Consider the following 16532-nt stretch of genomic DNA (forward strand, 5'->3'; position numbering starts at 1 on the left):
GGGTAACCCGCAGAGCTCCTAAGGGCCCTCGGGATCGGCGGGCCGGCGCCAGGCCCGATTAGAGCCGACGCGGTGCACCACCTAGCCGTGGAGCCCCCGGTTCAGACGGACGCGCCCTCCGTGGCCGCCGGCGCTAACGGCCACCGCGGTGAAGGTAGGAGGGGCGGCCGCGTCGTGGGCGAGTCTGGGGGAGGCCGCCGGAAACCCGGGGCGTTCAGGCCGCGCGCCAGGCCCGAGGGCCAAGCCGTCAGCCTTTCGCCGGGCGTTCAGGCGTTGCGCCGGGTCTTAAAGGGATCTCCTCTTCACAGCCCAAAAGGCAGGTAACTCCGCTTGGGAGGTGAGGGAAGTTAGATTAAGTTTGGAAAGACATTGCGTTTAAAGGAACAAACACCTGTATTCACACGGAGACGGTAACGGGTAGGAAGCAGTGGGTCGGAAAGCAAACAGGGAGGCGAAGGGACGCTGCTGCTTGGGGTGTCCCTCATTGCGGATGGCAGGGAAATCCGCGTGGCTCAGCCAGGTGGGAAATCACCGCAGCAAGCCGTAGTTTCGATTAACGATTGCTACAAAACTGCCTCAGCCATTCATGAGTGGCTTAAAACAGCGATTTATTATTTCGAACATGTATATGGGCGAGGTGGGCGATTCCTCTGCTGCTGTCCCCGGGGCCTACGCAGGGGGCTTCTGTCCCCCAGGGCTGGCGGAGCGCGGGGCTCCAGGCTGGCTTTTCACACCCTTGCCAGGTGGTGCTGCCAGCTGCTGGGGAACCTCAGGTCAGGCTTAAAAATAGCCACGCAGTACTACTGCCCTCTGCTGATGCTACATCTTTCTAAGTTCCATTTCACTGAAATTTGAGGTGGTACAGCCTCCCCCCACCCCAGTTTCCTACTGAGGTGGTTTCCAAGAATCCGGTTCCCTCCTCCCTCCTCTGAAACGTCTCTCCTTTGGTTATTTCCTGCTAGAACCTTCTAGGCAATCTCAGCTAAGACAGTCATATACCAGTTCCATAAATTATAGCTATTATTATTAGCATCAATGACAACACCATTAGATACAACAATAGTGCATATACCATAAGTCTAGATATCTTATTTTATGGATATGTTGAATTTAAAGTCTCCTACCATTCTTATTTCTGCTGTACTACATTATTTTTATACGGAAATTTTACTTTCTTATCAGAAACAACAGAACTCCAAAAAGTGCTCACTTGAGGATTACACTTGTAGAATTCTCTCAAAAAACACCTACGTCAGGCTATTGTTCTAATTAACTTGTTCCACTCCACCCCTTTCAGGAAGTCTTCAGGAATTTCCCTTCCCAGCTGCCTAATCTATAGCTTGGATGGGATTTGGGGATCCCAATTTTCTGATGTCTTAGCAGCAGTGGTTATCAATGAGGGTAATTAATGTTTGCATATTTTGTTGCCTCAGTGACTGGGGTGTGCTACCACATTTCACATCCTGCAGGGCATGGCGCATCACACACAATGAAAGATCATCCTAAATTCAACATCCAACACAGGTATCAAATGTCCTGTTGGACATATGTGGACATGAAACAACAGTCTGTAAATGCCTGAGCCAAGTCCCTATTTTTTTTTAAGTGGTTTTGCTAAGGTCACTGGTGATATTCGTGGACTTTTAGATCCAATGGACTTTTCAGTCCTCATCTGACCTATCAGTTGACTACCTCCACCTCAGACTCCTGTGGGCGACCTAGGTGGTTTTTCTCAGTGGTTAGTGCGTTGGTCCGCAGACAGAAGGGTCCTGGGTTCAATTCCTGCCAAGGGCACGTACCTTGGTTACAGGCTTGATCCCTGGAGCCAGGTGGCATGTTCAAGAGGCAACCAATCAATGTTTCTCTCTCTTTCTTTCTTCCACTCTCTCTGAAAAAGCAGTGGAAAAAATATCCTCTGGTGAGGATAAAAAAAAAAAAAAAGACTCCTGTGGGCAGTATTGACATTACCCCACCTTGGTTTCCCACCAACCGCACTGCCAATGCCCAGTCCCCTTTGCCAGCTGCCCCTCACTGACCAGCTCCTAAATGCTGGAGTTTCTCAGGACTTGATCTCAAACTGTACATTCACCTTAAGCAGTATCATTCATTCCCATGGCTTTAAATAGCATTTCTGTGTACAACTTCAAAATTTATGTTTGGTTCCATACATACAACTGTCTACTTGCCTTGAAAACCTGGTATGTCCAAAACCTGTGCCCCTGAGCACACCCTTTCCCCCAGGAACCTCCATGCATTTAGCCTTTTTTGCTAGAAACCCTTTCTTTTTCCTCCCTTGCCACTTTTAAGCCATCACTACATCCTGCCAAACTTCACCTGGAGTCTCTCCGCTTAACACCTCAACCATCACCATGTCACTTGGACAACCTGTCGCTATAAAAGCTATGCATGTCATGTGCTCGGAGAAGCCTCTCTAGTTCCATTAAAAATCAAGTTTATGTGTTATGTCTCCTGTCTCTCTGAACATTTTACTCAGAGAAGCCTTTCTAGTTCCATTAAAAATCAAGTTTATGTGTTACGTCTCCTGTCTATCTGAACATTTTACTTTTTCCTCCTGTCACATCACAATTTGTATCTTATATAATTACTATCTGATGTTCTACCTTCCCTGGTAGCCAGATAGTAAGCACAATAAAGGCAGTAGCTATCTTACTCACCTCTGTATCCCCAGCACCAAGCCCAGTGCCAGGCTAGGTGAACAAGTGAATGGTTTGTGTATTTTTTTCTCTCCCAAAGAATTCTGTTCTGTAAATGATAAAAAGCATCATCTTATTAGTTATGCCCCATTCAACTTTTTTTTTTTTTTAAACTCGTGGCTCAGCATTTCCTACAAATATATTACATTTGTTTAGTACTGTCTGATTTATAAAATATTGCGTCTCCTAAAAGGAGATGTCTTTCCCTTTTTGTTTTTAACTATGAAGATTACTCAGTTGGGCATTAGGTATAGTCATCAAATATTAAAATATAGGAAAATGTTCAAAACATACATAATATAGTTACAGCTCACTATATGTCCAGACACAAAATGGTTTAATTTCATCTAATATTACTTGAGACAATACTGCTGTTTCAAACTACTACATATTTCAATAAGTGGCAAAATGATATATATATATAAAACAAGAATTTTAAGGCTATTTTCTTATATTAAATATTGGTAGTGTAAAATGGTAGCATCTGTAAGATAAACTATTACACTTCGAAATAACTAATTTGTAACTGAAATGAATTCAATATGGAGGGGAAAAATAACAGTTTTAAAAGGATGATTTAAAACGCGAAATGCTTTTCAAAGTATGCATTTAATGGTCTTTTGCATAGTTTATTTACAGTGAACTTTTACAGAACAGAAATGCAAAAATGCAGGAAGATAAAGTCCCCTCAAGCAAAATCCAAAACTGGAAATCTAACATACAAAATCGATACACCAGAAATAGTGTGACATACTGATGTCAAATTGTAAATACTTTATAATTAATATATTTTGGTGCCATTCAAATACTGTTACTCAAATACTCTGATTTTGACAAGGATAGAACATAATACCAGAGAAATCTGCTTTGAATTTTGGAGAGTCTTTTGTCCCTAAAGCAGCTATTTTGAGTAGGTGTCATCTAAAAATGCAGTCTAAGGTGATTCACAAACAGTGGGAAAAAAGCAGTCATCTTCCTTCATTTTGTTAGGTTTTCCTAATGAGGTTAAGTTCTCATTCAACATGCCCTCTTAGTCAAAAGCAATTTTTGGTTTCTGTGGTAATATGTACAGATAACTTCATTCCACATCTGTCATTTCTATTCCATCACTTTCTTTAACATAAACCACTGAACCCAAGGCTTTCTCTGAAAGAGATCCTGTGCCATTCTCTTTACTTCTTGTAAAGTTTTCTTGGTTTGTGTCTTCTAATCTTATTTTCTTGGTGTTTTGAAATAACTGAGTCACTGGTTCCAACTTGTTTTTCTCAGTCCTTTGCATTAAGTGATCATCCACTTTTGAATCCATACACATAGCAGATACCTGAGTAGCAGATTTACTAAGAGAAAATCCCATTGGAACAGCTGAAGAAATACAGTAGTGGAAACGTTTCTTCAACTTGATTGCTTGAGGGGGAAAAAAAATGGAACCAAGTGAATACAGTGGGAATTTTAACCAACTTCATGGCAATGTTTGTTTTAATGGAATGTCATGGTGATGATGCCAAAATAAAAAGTAAAACACTTCTACATCTCAGTGTTTACATTTTCTCTGTGGGAGGGGTCACAGGTTCTATAGATTCTTTGAAATTCTATTTCAAACGGAATTTACCAGACTTTTTATGTTTCATCACTTTTCAGGAAATAATAGAACTTCTCTACGTAGCCCTTTCTACCATTCTTGCTATCAAAAATTTTTATTAATTATTAATGGATTAAAGAAATAATTACTGAAGTCCAAACACTCTGCTAGATGTTCTCCAAAAAATAAAGATGGCCAAACAGTTATAAACATTTACCAAGTAATAACACACCATCAAACTATATGAAGCAAAAACTCACAGAACTGAAGGGAGAAATAGTTCTGCTCTAATAGTTGGAGACTTCAATACTCAACTCTCATAATGGATAAAACAACCAGACAGAAGACAAGAAAAAGAAGATTTGAAGAACAAATTAAAACAAGTTTGTGGTAAGTTGTTACAGCAGTAGTAGGAAACATACACAAAATAAAAATCTGTCATCTCAAACTCCTCTCTTGTCTCCTCACTCTGTGTCTGCACCATGACCTCACTGCTGTTCCTCAAGCACATGTCACGCCAAACCTCTCCTGCATCAGGGCCTGTGCACTTCCAGTGCCCTCAGCCTGAAGCAATTTTTGAATTGCAAACCATTTCTGTTGGGGATGATTGGTGGCATGGGGCCTGCGACCAAGGGGAGCCAGCTGACTTCTGCTTTCGGTCATGATACAGAAAGGGACCAGATATATCCTCATGCCCTAAATATGCCAAAAACAAAACAACAACAAAACACCAGAAAACAAACAAAAAAAAACAGACAAAACACATGAAACCAGGGCTTTGAGATGTTGGGCAACAGGCAGTGCAGGGGAGTAATCCCTAACAGAAAGGAAATAAGGTGAGCCCTGGGAGTGTTCACTGCTTGGAAATTTTAGGCTTCAGCACAGGGAGGGGGAACCCAAATTGAGTTAGTTATTTCAGGGAGTTGAGAAGGGAGAGTTCAGGGTTTGTGGAGGCCAAGGTGGCTAGAACTTGAAGAGAGAGGGGCAGTAAGAGACAGCTCCAGAGATTTGCAGAGGATTCCCCACAATCCTTTGGCTGAATACTGATCAGTGCATATGTATAAGTAAACTATTGAAGTCTAGGAAAGAACCAGCAAAAAGGAGAAGGCACACCCAGTGCCAAGAATAGAGTTCCCAATAGCCAGAGTGGAAAGAACTCCTCATACATGGAGCTCTGAAAAAAGTCCTGACAAAGGTATTGGCTTGGTAATGGGGCAGATTTGCTCTAGATAAAGACTATTTTGGACCTAACAAAGCTTAAAATAAGCTTTTAATGCAGCACTGTCCAATAGAACTTTCTGCAATGATTGTCCAATATAGTAGCCAGTAGCTGTGTGTGTACATTTGAAATGTACATTGTACAAATGAGGAACTAAAATTTAAATTTTATTAACAAAATCAAATAGACATTTGCATTTTCTACAGGGCAGCTCTACCGGATCAAACTGTTTCCAAGTAAACTTACTGCATCTCAGAACAAAGCCTAAATATATTTAAAGAAAAAACAAAACCTTCAGCACTACAATGTAAAAGCTGCAATGTCTGGTAGCCAATAAAAATTTATGAGCTATGGAAACAAGCATAAAAACATGACCCAAAAGAGGGGAAAAAAAATCAATTGATAGAAACATACCTGGAAATGTCACAAATGATAGAATTAGCATGCAAGGACCTTAACAGCTATTTTAATATATATTCCATATTTCCAAGAAGGTAGAGCAAAGCACGTGCATGATGAAGAAAGAAATGGAAGTTATTAAAAAAAACCCCACATACTTCCAGAAATGAAAATACAATTCTAATGTGAAAAAAATCCCATTGTGGATGGGATTAACACTGCCAAAGGAAAGAATAGTGAACTTGAAGATATAGAAACTATCCAACTTAAAAAAAAAAGAGCCCAGTGGGGCGTGGCCCAGCAGTTGAGCCTGGACCTAGGATCCAGGAGATCACAGTTTGATTCTGGTCGCGGCACATGCCTGGGTTGTGGGCCCAATCCCCAGTTGGGGGTGTGCAGGAGGCAGCCCATCAATGACAACTCTCTCATCACTGATGTTTCTACCTCTCTCTCCCCCTCTCCCTTCCTTTCTCTGAAATCAATAAAGATATATTTAAAATAAAATCAAATAGCATCAACCAGCTTAACATGCAATTGGAGCCCCAGATTTTTGAGACCATGGAGGTACTCAAAGGCAAAACAGGTTTTTCGTAGTGAAACTTGTGAAATGAAGGAGAAACTAAGGGAATAGAAAACTCAGACCTTAGAATTGCAGCCGACTGTCACAAGGAGAGTGCAGAGACACTATGGAAGGGTTAGTTGGGGAAAGATGGAGCACTGACCACTCTGGGTTTTTATTGAGGGAAGAAAATTTTTACTTTCTTGGGCTTGGGAACAAAATTAATAGTCCTTGATATAAATAAAATAAAATCTTCACACCCTGGTTTGGCCATAAAGAATCTTCAGTAACATCTAGGTGGTGTACATAAATGCTTACATTTTTATGTTTTTTCCCTAAGGGAAGTACGTTCCTACCTCTTATATTAATAATCCCCTCATCCCCCCAAGGCTTAAACTCTAGTAAGAGTTTTGAAGTTCATACATTTTTGCCTATTTCTTTTCAATGCTAGATGAGAATCTTAAAAATAATCTTAGTACCTGAAGAGAAAATGAGATTATACATTGTTCTCCCTAAAATAAATTTTTAGGCTAGTCTTTGAGAGCTCATGCTTCTTTGTAACTATTAATTAGGTATAATTATATTTCAGAGGAAATGTACCTCTTAGGGCCTCTGACTTCTTTATTAAAATAGCAACACTCAATTTAATTTTTTGGTATCTAGCTATACTTACAAAGTATACGATATCTGAAAATGAATGCTACAAAATATGAGAAAATGTAACAGCGCACATAATGATGAAAAAAATCAGAGCAGAGAATAGAAAAACATGGCACTTAAATATACTTCTATGAAGAAATTTGTTCTAACATAAAATTCGTTATGCCTGCCAATAACATGTGGGAAGAAATGAGTACTTACCACTTACCTGGCAAAAACAGGAACTGTTAGTCTCTTCAAATGTGAAATTACTTTTGAAATGCACAGGCGAATACTAAGTCAAGATAATCAGAGCACAGCTTTAAAAATCTAGTTATTTCATCTGTGGAAAAGACAGACAAAGCCACCATTAAAGTTCAGAAACCCTTGGGTTATTTAAGAAAGGTGGGACATGTTAAACATTAAGAAATATTTCAAAGACATTTCTTTTCAAGCAGGGCTCCAAAAATTTAGCAGGATAAAATGCAGTTCTCATTGTTTTTTCACTAAAAAGCTCCTTTTCCAAATTTTAGGTAATCGTGATTAATTTTAACATAGTTGGATAGCCAAAAATATTGTAAATTAAAATAGTGTTCCCTGACTAAGACAAGTTTAAATGATACTGAACAGGAAAACAATAAAATATTAAGTATGAATGACGTAGTAGACCCTTTCCTTTTTTTGTTAACCATCACCAGTTTTTCTGGAAAGGGACTGGCGTGTGGAGAAGGAAGAGCAATCAGGAATCTGTGCTTTCGTTGCTAGTTCAACCCTCACTGGGCCGTGCAAGGCTGACCGGGGCGCGGGTCTGCAGGCCCCCGGCGCTCACCGAACAGGGCGGCTCTCTGGCTGCCGCAGCAGGACCCCACCTGGGATGCGTCCCCAGCCCCGGCTGCGGCGGCAGGGCGCGCCGACCTCCCAGCGTCCAAGAGCAGCTCTGGGGACCCAGGAGTTTACTGAACGTGGGTCCAGAACGGTGCCTGATCTCTGGCAAAAGTGGCCCAAAGTCGTAGCAGCAGAACAGCAGGTGTTCCAGAGCTTTGGGAAGGTGGCGGAAGGACACAGAAGCCTGCGCATGCGCGTCCCTTCTGCGTGAGGCTGCCGGCCGCAGGTAGTAAGAACTAAATGATGAAAAAGGGGTGGTGGCTGGTTACTAGGAGACCGGACGCTCACGTGGGCGTCGAGGCGCTGCGCGAACGTGCGCCTGCGCGGCGCGGACGGACCAGAAAAAGGCCTTTCCCAGGCGTCTGCTAAGACTGGAAAGTGGACCTACGCCTCGCTACGTGCGTGGGTGCGCGCGCAGGTCTTGTAATCCCCGCGAGAGTAAGGGTCCAGCCAGGTACGCGTGCGCACGGGGACGTAGGGCGCGCGGGACTGGAGCGGAGCGGAGTCCGAGAGGCGGAGGACAAGCCCGGTTCAGGTACGGAGCGTGAGGGCGGGGCCGGCGGCGCTAACCGCCCCCGCCCCCTCCTCGCAGCGTCCGGTCTCCCTCCACCTCCACCGGGGCGGGGGCCAGGTTGGTTTGGGTTGGGGAGGAAGGGGAAGGGGCGGAGGATGGAGGGGCGTGGGATCTGCGTCCCAGGCTGAGGCGCAGGCCTGCCAGTCGCCGGGCTGAGCTCTGAGGTCGGCGGGCGGAGAAGTCCGGGTAGGGACCTGGCGCTCCAGGTGGGAGCAGCGGTGATGCGCCGGGCTGGGCTCAGGCAGCTTATGGGTCCGAAAGCCTCAGAGAGGGCGGCTGCAGGAGGGAGCGTGTGGCGGGGTGGGGGCTGTGGGTGACCCCGAGGTAGGTGGTCACTGCCTGAGCTGCTGTGAGGGGCGGATCGTGCCGACTTGCGGCCCCGGGAAGCCCTCCAGGAGCGAACTTTTCTCCAGTGGCGGTTTCTTAGTAGCTTAGGGTTGAGCCCAGTTCCCGGGTGACCGCTCCGCGTCGCTTCCTGCGGCAGCTCTTCGCTTGGCTTGGGGGGAGACTGTTCGGGTTAGAAACGCTCTGCACTGGAGCTGAGAATTTGAAGTCAGAGATTTGGGAGTTCAGCCTGGCTTATCCTGACTCCCAGCTCCGCACTTCTAAGCCTGTCTGTAGACCTTGGGAGGTAAAGGGCCGAGATTACGTAGGCATTTGCATGAAAATCTCATATAATTTCAGTAGACATTGCACATAGGAAAGGCAGGGAAGCTGGCTTTTGTTTGAAAGAACAGTTGAGACGAATAACTCAGGCGATAACATGGACCTGATACCTAAATATGCATGGGAATACTTATTTTTTTTAATAGTCAAGGAAAGCGTCTTCCGGGACAGTTTGCAAAGATGACGGTGCCCCAGAGTTTTTCTCCTACTACATGCCCTTGTATCTCAGGATATTCGGTGTTTTAAATTTCCTCTACTGGCATTTCAACTACACTTTTTAGGAGGTAGGGTGGGATAGGGGTTACCTGTAAGGAAATAAATAGAGTAACAGTCGGTTTTTAAGTAAAAGAAAATAGGTTAGTTATATAATATAGAAGGAGAGTGTCACACCATTCAAATCTAATATTGATTCATCATTATTCTAGCTATTTATAAATTTGAGAATTGAATAAATGTGACTTACAGTCTGATAGTATGAACTGAAACAGCGATAGAAATGGAAGAAAAGTACTTGAGAGAGATTTTAGTGAAAAGATTAGTAGGATTTGATGGCCAACTAGATAAGTTGAGTCAGTGAGAGGAATTAGTAATAATAGTAATTAATAATAATAATATATAGCACTTGTTTTAGCCAGGCACTTTTTAAGTGCTTTACTTATGTTGATTTGTTTAATCCTCACAACAGCCCTTTGAGGCAAGTACTGTTGTTATTCTTATTTTATAGCTGAATCCATAGCCAGAGAAGTAACTTGCCTATAGTCAGTCATGCAGCTAAGAAGCAGCAGAACAAGCATGGTGAACATGCTAATGAACATGCTGATGAACATGCTCTTAACCACTGTGCTGTGTTACTTCCCAGTTGAGAATGATTGTGATTCTAGCTTGGATGTTTATGATAACAATTTGCTGTTTGCACCGTACTTTTACTTGCATTCTCTGAGATCTGTACAGGAACACAAGTTCCATTCATAGTCCCATTTAGGGATCGTGGGAATGTGGAAGATATTCAGGTGGCAAGCTAGGCATGGGCATTTCAGATACATTGATGTCTCTCCTTTTTTATTGCCTCCAAAACTAATGCAAGGAAAGTAGCAACTTTAATATGATAGCTCACAATTGTCAGATAGTCTCTTGGCCTCTTCCTACTTTTAATTTCTAGATTAGTCTCATAGGTAGTTTTATAGAATCCCCACTTGACTGTTGAGTTTACCGAAGAGAAGAAGGAAAATTCAATTTTATTTGCTTTAGTACACTGCTGTTTTATCAACCTCGACAAATTTTTATGACACCTTCCTATTATAGAAACAACTCTGTGCAGGTTGGGGGAGTACAGAGAGCTCTAGGACGTTGCTTGTTCCTAACATTCTAATGACCGTTTGAGAAAGATTTACATCCAGAAAAACCAAATAGCTACATAAATTGTTCTGTAACCAATATATACAGAAGTCTCACTGAAGAAGTGATCACTGATGGAGAAGACAGAAAACCTCCTAGAGAATGTGGAATTGAAGCTGAACCTTAGCAGTGTCTAGTTAAGTGTTGAAAAGGGTGAGGGCAAGGCTTATGAATAAAGATAACATGTTTCTGAATGTATAAAGAATGTGTGGAGTAGTTTGGAATAGTTTGTCTTTAATAGAGGGATTCTTGGAGGTGTCAAGTGGGAGATGAATTTGGCGATGTGGGAAGGGACCAAATTATGAAGTACTCTGAATGCTAGGCAGGTTTAGACTTTAATTTCCCTGAATTAATTTGGGCTGGGGCCTATTTTAAAATAAGAAGATGGAGAATAAATATTAATTCAGGGCTTGTTTTATGGGAATTTTATATGGGTCTAGTCTCTGTACTAGCCAAATAGAGATCACTGGGCAGCTTTTTAGAAATGCACCATTTCAGGCCTGTTGTGAATAAAAATCTGCATTTCTAACAAAGTTCTCAAGGGATTCCTATATTCACTAAAAATTGAAAAGTACTGCTATCGTGAGAAGTCATTTGATTCTGTTATTCTAAGTCAAATTTTTATAACTAGGAACATGCTTTTCAACAGAAACTGTGTAAGAAATGGTAGTTAGGATTTCAGCCTACCCCATAAAGGCCTAAATGACTCATAATTAGAAGTACTCTGTGGGATCTAATGCTTAAGTTGCAAGTGAGGCAGTAACTGCTGGAATGAAGAACAGAAAAGCAGCCTTGTGTTTTGTTTAGGGAAAGGAAAAAAGGGAGGTAAATCTATCACACTGCTAAGTGCTGAATTAGAGTGTTACGGGAAAAATCCTGATCCTGTAATTTCCCGAGATTTTGGAGAATAACAGCTGTGTTGCCAGGAGACACCTATGGTGCTTGTAGAAATTATCTCTCCTTAACATCAAGGCAGCCTAGAGTCAGGGAAAGAACAAATTATTTTCCTAAATTACACAATTTCTAAGATACATTGTCAAGTAAAACACAATGCAGAGTAGTAGGTATAGTATGTCAAAGTGAAATATCTTGTTATTTTTCCCATGTACAAATATGTGCATGGGAAAAATTCCTAGAAATGTAATTTATACAGAAGCCATGTGTATTTGTAATGTTGCTGGACACATAAATATTGTGTCAGTTTATACTGCCACCAGTTACGTATAAGTTACATATCCAACTATTTTCCTTGCCAGTGTGATGGCTTAAAAGGGTATTCAGTGTTGTTTTAATTTGTATCACTCTAAATGGTGAGACTGAATATTTTTAAATCAATGTAAAAGCCATGTATGTGAAATATCCATATTCTTTGCCAATTTTTCTACTAGGGTATTCTTTTTCCAGGAATTATTTATATATTAGGGAAGTCAGCCCTTTGTGATATAGCTAGCAAACCTTTTTGTTAATATACAAAAGCAACAACAGGTTGCTAATGGCTGCTATATTGGAAAACACAGGCCTAGAGGTCGACTACTTAATTTGCTGGCAACCAGATATGTCCTTAGTACATTGATTGCGAAGGGGATAGGATGGGGTATGCCTTTTTTTAAAAGCATGTTAAGTTGCCCAGCTGGTGTGGCTCAGTAGTTGAGTGTCAACCTAGGAACTACGGTTCGATTCCTGGTCAGGGCGCATGCCTGGGTTGCAGGCTCGATCCCCAGTGGGAGGTGTGCGGGAGGCAGCTGATCGATATTTCTCTCTCATTGATGTTTCTATCTCTCCCTCTCTCTTCCTCTCTCTAAAAAACCAATAAAAACATATAAAAAAAAATAAAAGCATGTTCAATATTGTAGTTTTATATTTGGAAAACACTCAGAAAAGTTTTATAACATAAAATTTTAAGAAAGTAAAGCTTGCTTTGCTGGTGTGACAAGGTTAGAAACAGTTGAAAATGTATCTAAGAATGTTGTTAATTTTTAAAATTTAAAAATTTGCTGGTGTGACAAGGTTAGAAACAGTTGAAAATGTATCTAAGAATGTTGATAATTTTTAAAATTTATTGATTGTTGTGAGAAATCACAAAGCTGTTTTTAATTGAATGCCTCGGTATTATGCCCATTCTTTCCACTAGGTTACCACCAAAGAACATAATTTTGGGACTCCCGTTTCTGAAGCTGAAAAATACCAGAATACTCTCCAGCTAGAATAAAAAGTGAGAAATCAAGATAAATTTATCTCTACACTGAAATTACAGGTTACATTTAATTTATATATGTATTTCCCTGAATTAATTTGGGCTGAGGCCTATTTTAAATTAAGAAGATGGAGAATAAATATTAATTCAGTGCTAGTTTTATGGTTTTTTTATGGGTCTCTAATCATTTCATATTTATCTTAACCATTTTGATACACATAGATTCAGAGTCAGTGAGTGCAAACTATGTGCCAAGTGTTGTATTAGGTGCTTTCAAGTACAAAATCTCACTTCTTCCCAGCCTTGTGAAACAGTGATGTTACTTCTGTTTTACAGACATGGAAGCTGAAGTTCCAAGAGGATAAAGAATTATGATATTGGACTAATGAGTGACAGAGCTAGGATTTCTCTGAGCTCCCAAGTTAGCTAAGATTTGAACCCAGTTCTCTGAACTCCAAATTCAGTATTGTTTGTCTTCTGGTGCCTGATCTGTGGTGTAGCTCTTAATAAATGCCATTAAAGGAAAGAGAGTCTTTTGGGAAGAAGGAGTAGACTTACTTCCCTATTTCTCCTACGAAGTACAGCTAAAACCCTGAACGTTACATATAAAGCAAGCAGAACACTGATAGGTGGGAAGAAGAAGGAAGACCGACTAGGGGCCTCAACACAGTGAATGACACGGTGAGTTCCTGGATTTTAGTTTTGTTCCATATATTCCAGACAGAGTGCTGGGAAAACTGGCCCTCAAAAACAACAGTGGGTGCAGACAAAGAAAGGTCTCAGAAAAGCCATCTCTCTCTCTAGCCAAAGGACTAGAAAAGGGACAGCCTAGCAAGGTAGACTACTTTTAAACAACACAGTAGAAAAACTATAGCCCCATTCCTGCCAGCAAAAGCTAAGCAAAGAGCCAAGACTACCTTTGCCAGGCTATAATAAGGATCCCCAGCTGCAGCTCATACACTACCCCCAACCCCTACCAAGTTCTCCATCCCAACAAGGTGATATCGAAGAAGGCTGAGTTGAGAACCAAGACTTTTGTACCCACAAGGCAGTAAGAGAAGTTCCCAACTTTGCACTGTCAGTGGAAACCACACAGGGAGCCTACACATCTATCCCCACATGGTAGTAAGAGGTGTCCCCTTTCCTCCTTGCTGGAGTGATGTCAGAGGAGACATACTGCAGAGTTAGGGCTTTTACCATAACCCAGCATTAACGAGTCCACCCCCCACAGTGGAGGACACATGAGAGCAGTAACAAGGCACCTCTGATCTTCCTAGCTGCGAGGTATCAGCAGAGGCCTAGCAAGGAGCCTGAACTTCCATCCCTGCCTAGGAATAACAGCAAGCCTCACCTTCTCTAGATGTCCATGGAAGCCTCGAGTAGAAATTGGACTTCATCCCACCTAGCAGAAACAAGGCAGTATTCCTCTTTTCTAGCTGGAGCAATGTCACAGGAAGCCTACTAAAACAGCAGCTGGAGTCTTAGAATGTCAAGTTTCAATAAAAATTAAAAATCATTCCTCATCCTAAGAATTAGGAAGATCTCAATTTCAATGAGAAAGGACAATCAAGATATGCCAACACAGAGATGAATTAGACATTACAATTATCTTAAATCAGACATCTTATAAATGCTTCAGCAAGCAATTTTGGGCATGCCTGAGACACACACTAAAGGAAATAGAAAATCTCAGCAAAGACTTAAAAGATAAAAAGAGCCAAATGGAATTTTGGAAGCAACTAAGTTCTTCAGTAAGTGAATGAATAAACAAATTGGTGCATCCATACAATGGAACTATAAAAAGAAATGAGTTATCAAGCCACAAAAACATAAAGGAACCTTGAAAGCGTATTGCCAATCTGAAAGGGTTATATACTCTGATTCCAACTATATTACTTGGAAAAGATAAAACAGAGACACAGAAAGATCACTGGTTGCCAGTGATTGATTGATTGATTGATTGATTATTTTTTAAATATATCTTTATTGATTTCAGAGAGAGAAAAGGAGAGGGAGAGAGAGAGATAGAAATAGCAATGATGAGAGAGTCATTGATCAGCTGCAGCCCGCAACCCGGGCATGCGTCCTGACCAGGAATCAAACCCCGATCGCCTGGATCCTAGGTCAATGCTCAACCGCTGAGCCATGCCCGGCTGGGCGTTGCCAGTGATTTAGAGGGAGGAAGTGATGAATGTAGCACAGGCGATTCTTAGGATAATGAAACTATTCTGTACGATACAATAATGATGAATACTGTCATCATATCTTTGTCAGAACCCATAGAATCTACAACCCAAAGAATGAACCCTAATGTAAACTATGGACTTTAGTTAATAATGTATCAATGTTGGTTTATCAGTTGTAACATGTACCACACTATTACAAGATGTAAGCAAGAGGGGAAACTGAATGTGTTTGGGGAGGCGGGGGGTTTACAAAAGATATGTGGGAAATCTCTAATTCCTGATCAATTTTTCTATAAACCTAAAAATGCCTATTAAAAAACAAAGTCTATTAAAAATGCATAGTATAAAATATTTCCAAATTATATATCTGATAAGGGATTAATATCCAGATATATAAAGAACTGTTACAGCTCAACAACAAAAATTCCCAGTTTAAAAATCGGCAAAGGGCTTGAATAGACATTTCTCCCAGAAACACAATTGGCCAATAAGCACCAACCACTAAAGAAACGCAAATTCAAACCACAATATTACTTCATACCCATCAGGATGGCTATTATCAAAACAAAGCACCACTCCTCCCCCCAGGAAATAACAAGTATTGGTGAGGATGTGGAGAAACTAGAGCCCTGTACATTACTAGTAGGAATGTAAAAATGGTACAGCCATGTTGAAAAAGTTTAGTAGATCCTCAAAAGTTAAATACAGAATTTATAGTATGATCCTAGCTATTCCATTCCTAGGTATATCCTCAAAAGATTAAATGCAGGTCCTCAAACAGATATTTGTACACCAATGTTCATAGCAGCAGCATTCAAAGCAGCAAGGGGTAGGAACAACCCATGTTCATCAACGGATGAATAGATGAAATGTAGTACATACAATGGGATATTATTTAGCCTTAAAATGATGAAATTCTGATACAATGCTACAACATGGATGTGCCTTGGAAATATGCTAAGTGAGATAAGCAGGCGAAGGAGGGCAAATATTGTATGGTTCCACTTACACGAGGTGCCTAGAATAGGAAAATTCATGGGTTTTGTTTCATGAGTACAGAATTTCTGTTTGAGATGATGAAAAAGTTCTGGGAGTGGATATGGAACGGGTGCACAATATTATGAATATAATTAATGCCACTGAATTGTATACAAAAAATGATTATAATTGTAAGCTTTATGGTATGTGTATTTCACCACAATAAAAAATAGTTAAAAAATACAGTAACTGAAATTAAAAATTCAGTGTTTTCAAACAACAAAATACACAGGAGAGAGGAGTGAGTTAATGAACATGCGAACAGAAACATAGAAATTACCTGAACAACAGAGAGAAAATAAATTGAAAAATGAACAGGAACAGAGCAGGTTGAACCATAGCAAAAGATACAACATTTGGATCATTGTAGTTGCAGCAAGAAATGTAGGAAAGAGTGAGGCTGAAAAAGTATTTGAAGGAGTAATGGCTAAATATTCCCCAAATTTGGAAAAAGACGTAAGACAGATTGAAGAAGGTGAGTGAAT

General features: G+C 40.9%; 2 protein-coding genes across 3 annotated transcripts in view; one reads left to right on the top strand and one right to left on the bottom strand.

Moving 5' to 3' along the window:
• Window positions 1-1528: 1528 nt before the first annotated feature.
• Window positions 1529-7515, bottom strand: LOC308548771 (uncharacterized protein C2orf15). 2 transcript variants are annotated; one of them, XM_081120829.1, is made up of 2 exons: window positions 7339-7515; window positions 1529-4118 (listed from the first exon to the last, which is right to left on the bottom strand). In XM_081120829.1, exon 2 carries the CDS (start codon window positions 4066-4068, stop codon window positions 3793-3795), a length of 276 nt encoding a protein of 91 aa, XP_080976955.1. In that variant the 5' UTR covers window positions 4069-4118; window positions 7339-7515; the 3' UTR covers window positions 1529-3792. The 2 variants fall into 2 exon arrangements, with proteins under 2 accessions (XP_080976955.1, XP_080976956.1); XM_081120830.1 differs by having other exon boundaries at window positions 7332-7515.
• A 794-nt stretch (window positions 7516-8309) lies between these two features.
• Window positions 8310-16532, top strand: part of LOC308548765 (testis-specific gene 10 protein-like) — a 56006-nt gene continuing 47783 nt past the window's right edge. Inside the window, exons 1-3 of the mRNA XM_081120818.1 lie at window positions 8310-8529; window positions 12761-12841; window positions 13160-13504. The gene's annotated coding sequence lies outside the window, so the exon portion shown is untranslated. The remainder of the gene's footprint in view (window positions 8530-12760; window positions 12842-13159; window positions 13505-16532) is intronic.

This window comes from Miniopterus schreibersii, assembly GCF_964146895.1.
Source record: "Miniopterus schreibersii genome assembly, chromosome: 19".
In the NCBI taxonomy this organism is placed as follows: domain Eukaryota; kingdom Metazoa; phylum Chordata; class Mammalia; order Chiroptera; family Miniopteridae; genus Miniopterus; species Miniopterus schreibersii.

Coding starts and splice junctions, on each gene's coding strand:
- LOC308548771 (XM_081120829.1), bottom strand. CDS start 4,068: ATGGGATTTTCTCTTAGTAAATCTGCTACTCAGGTATCTGCTATGTGT.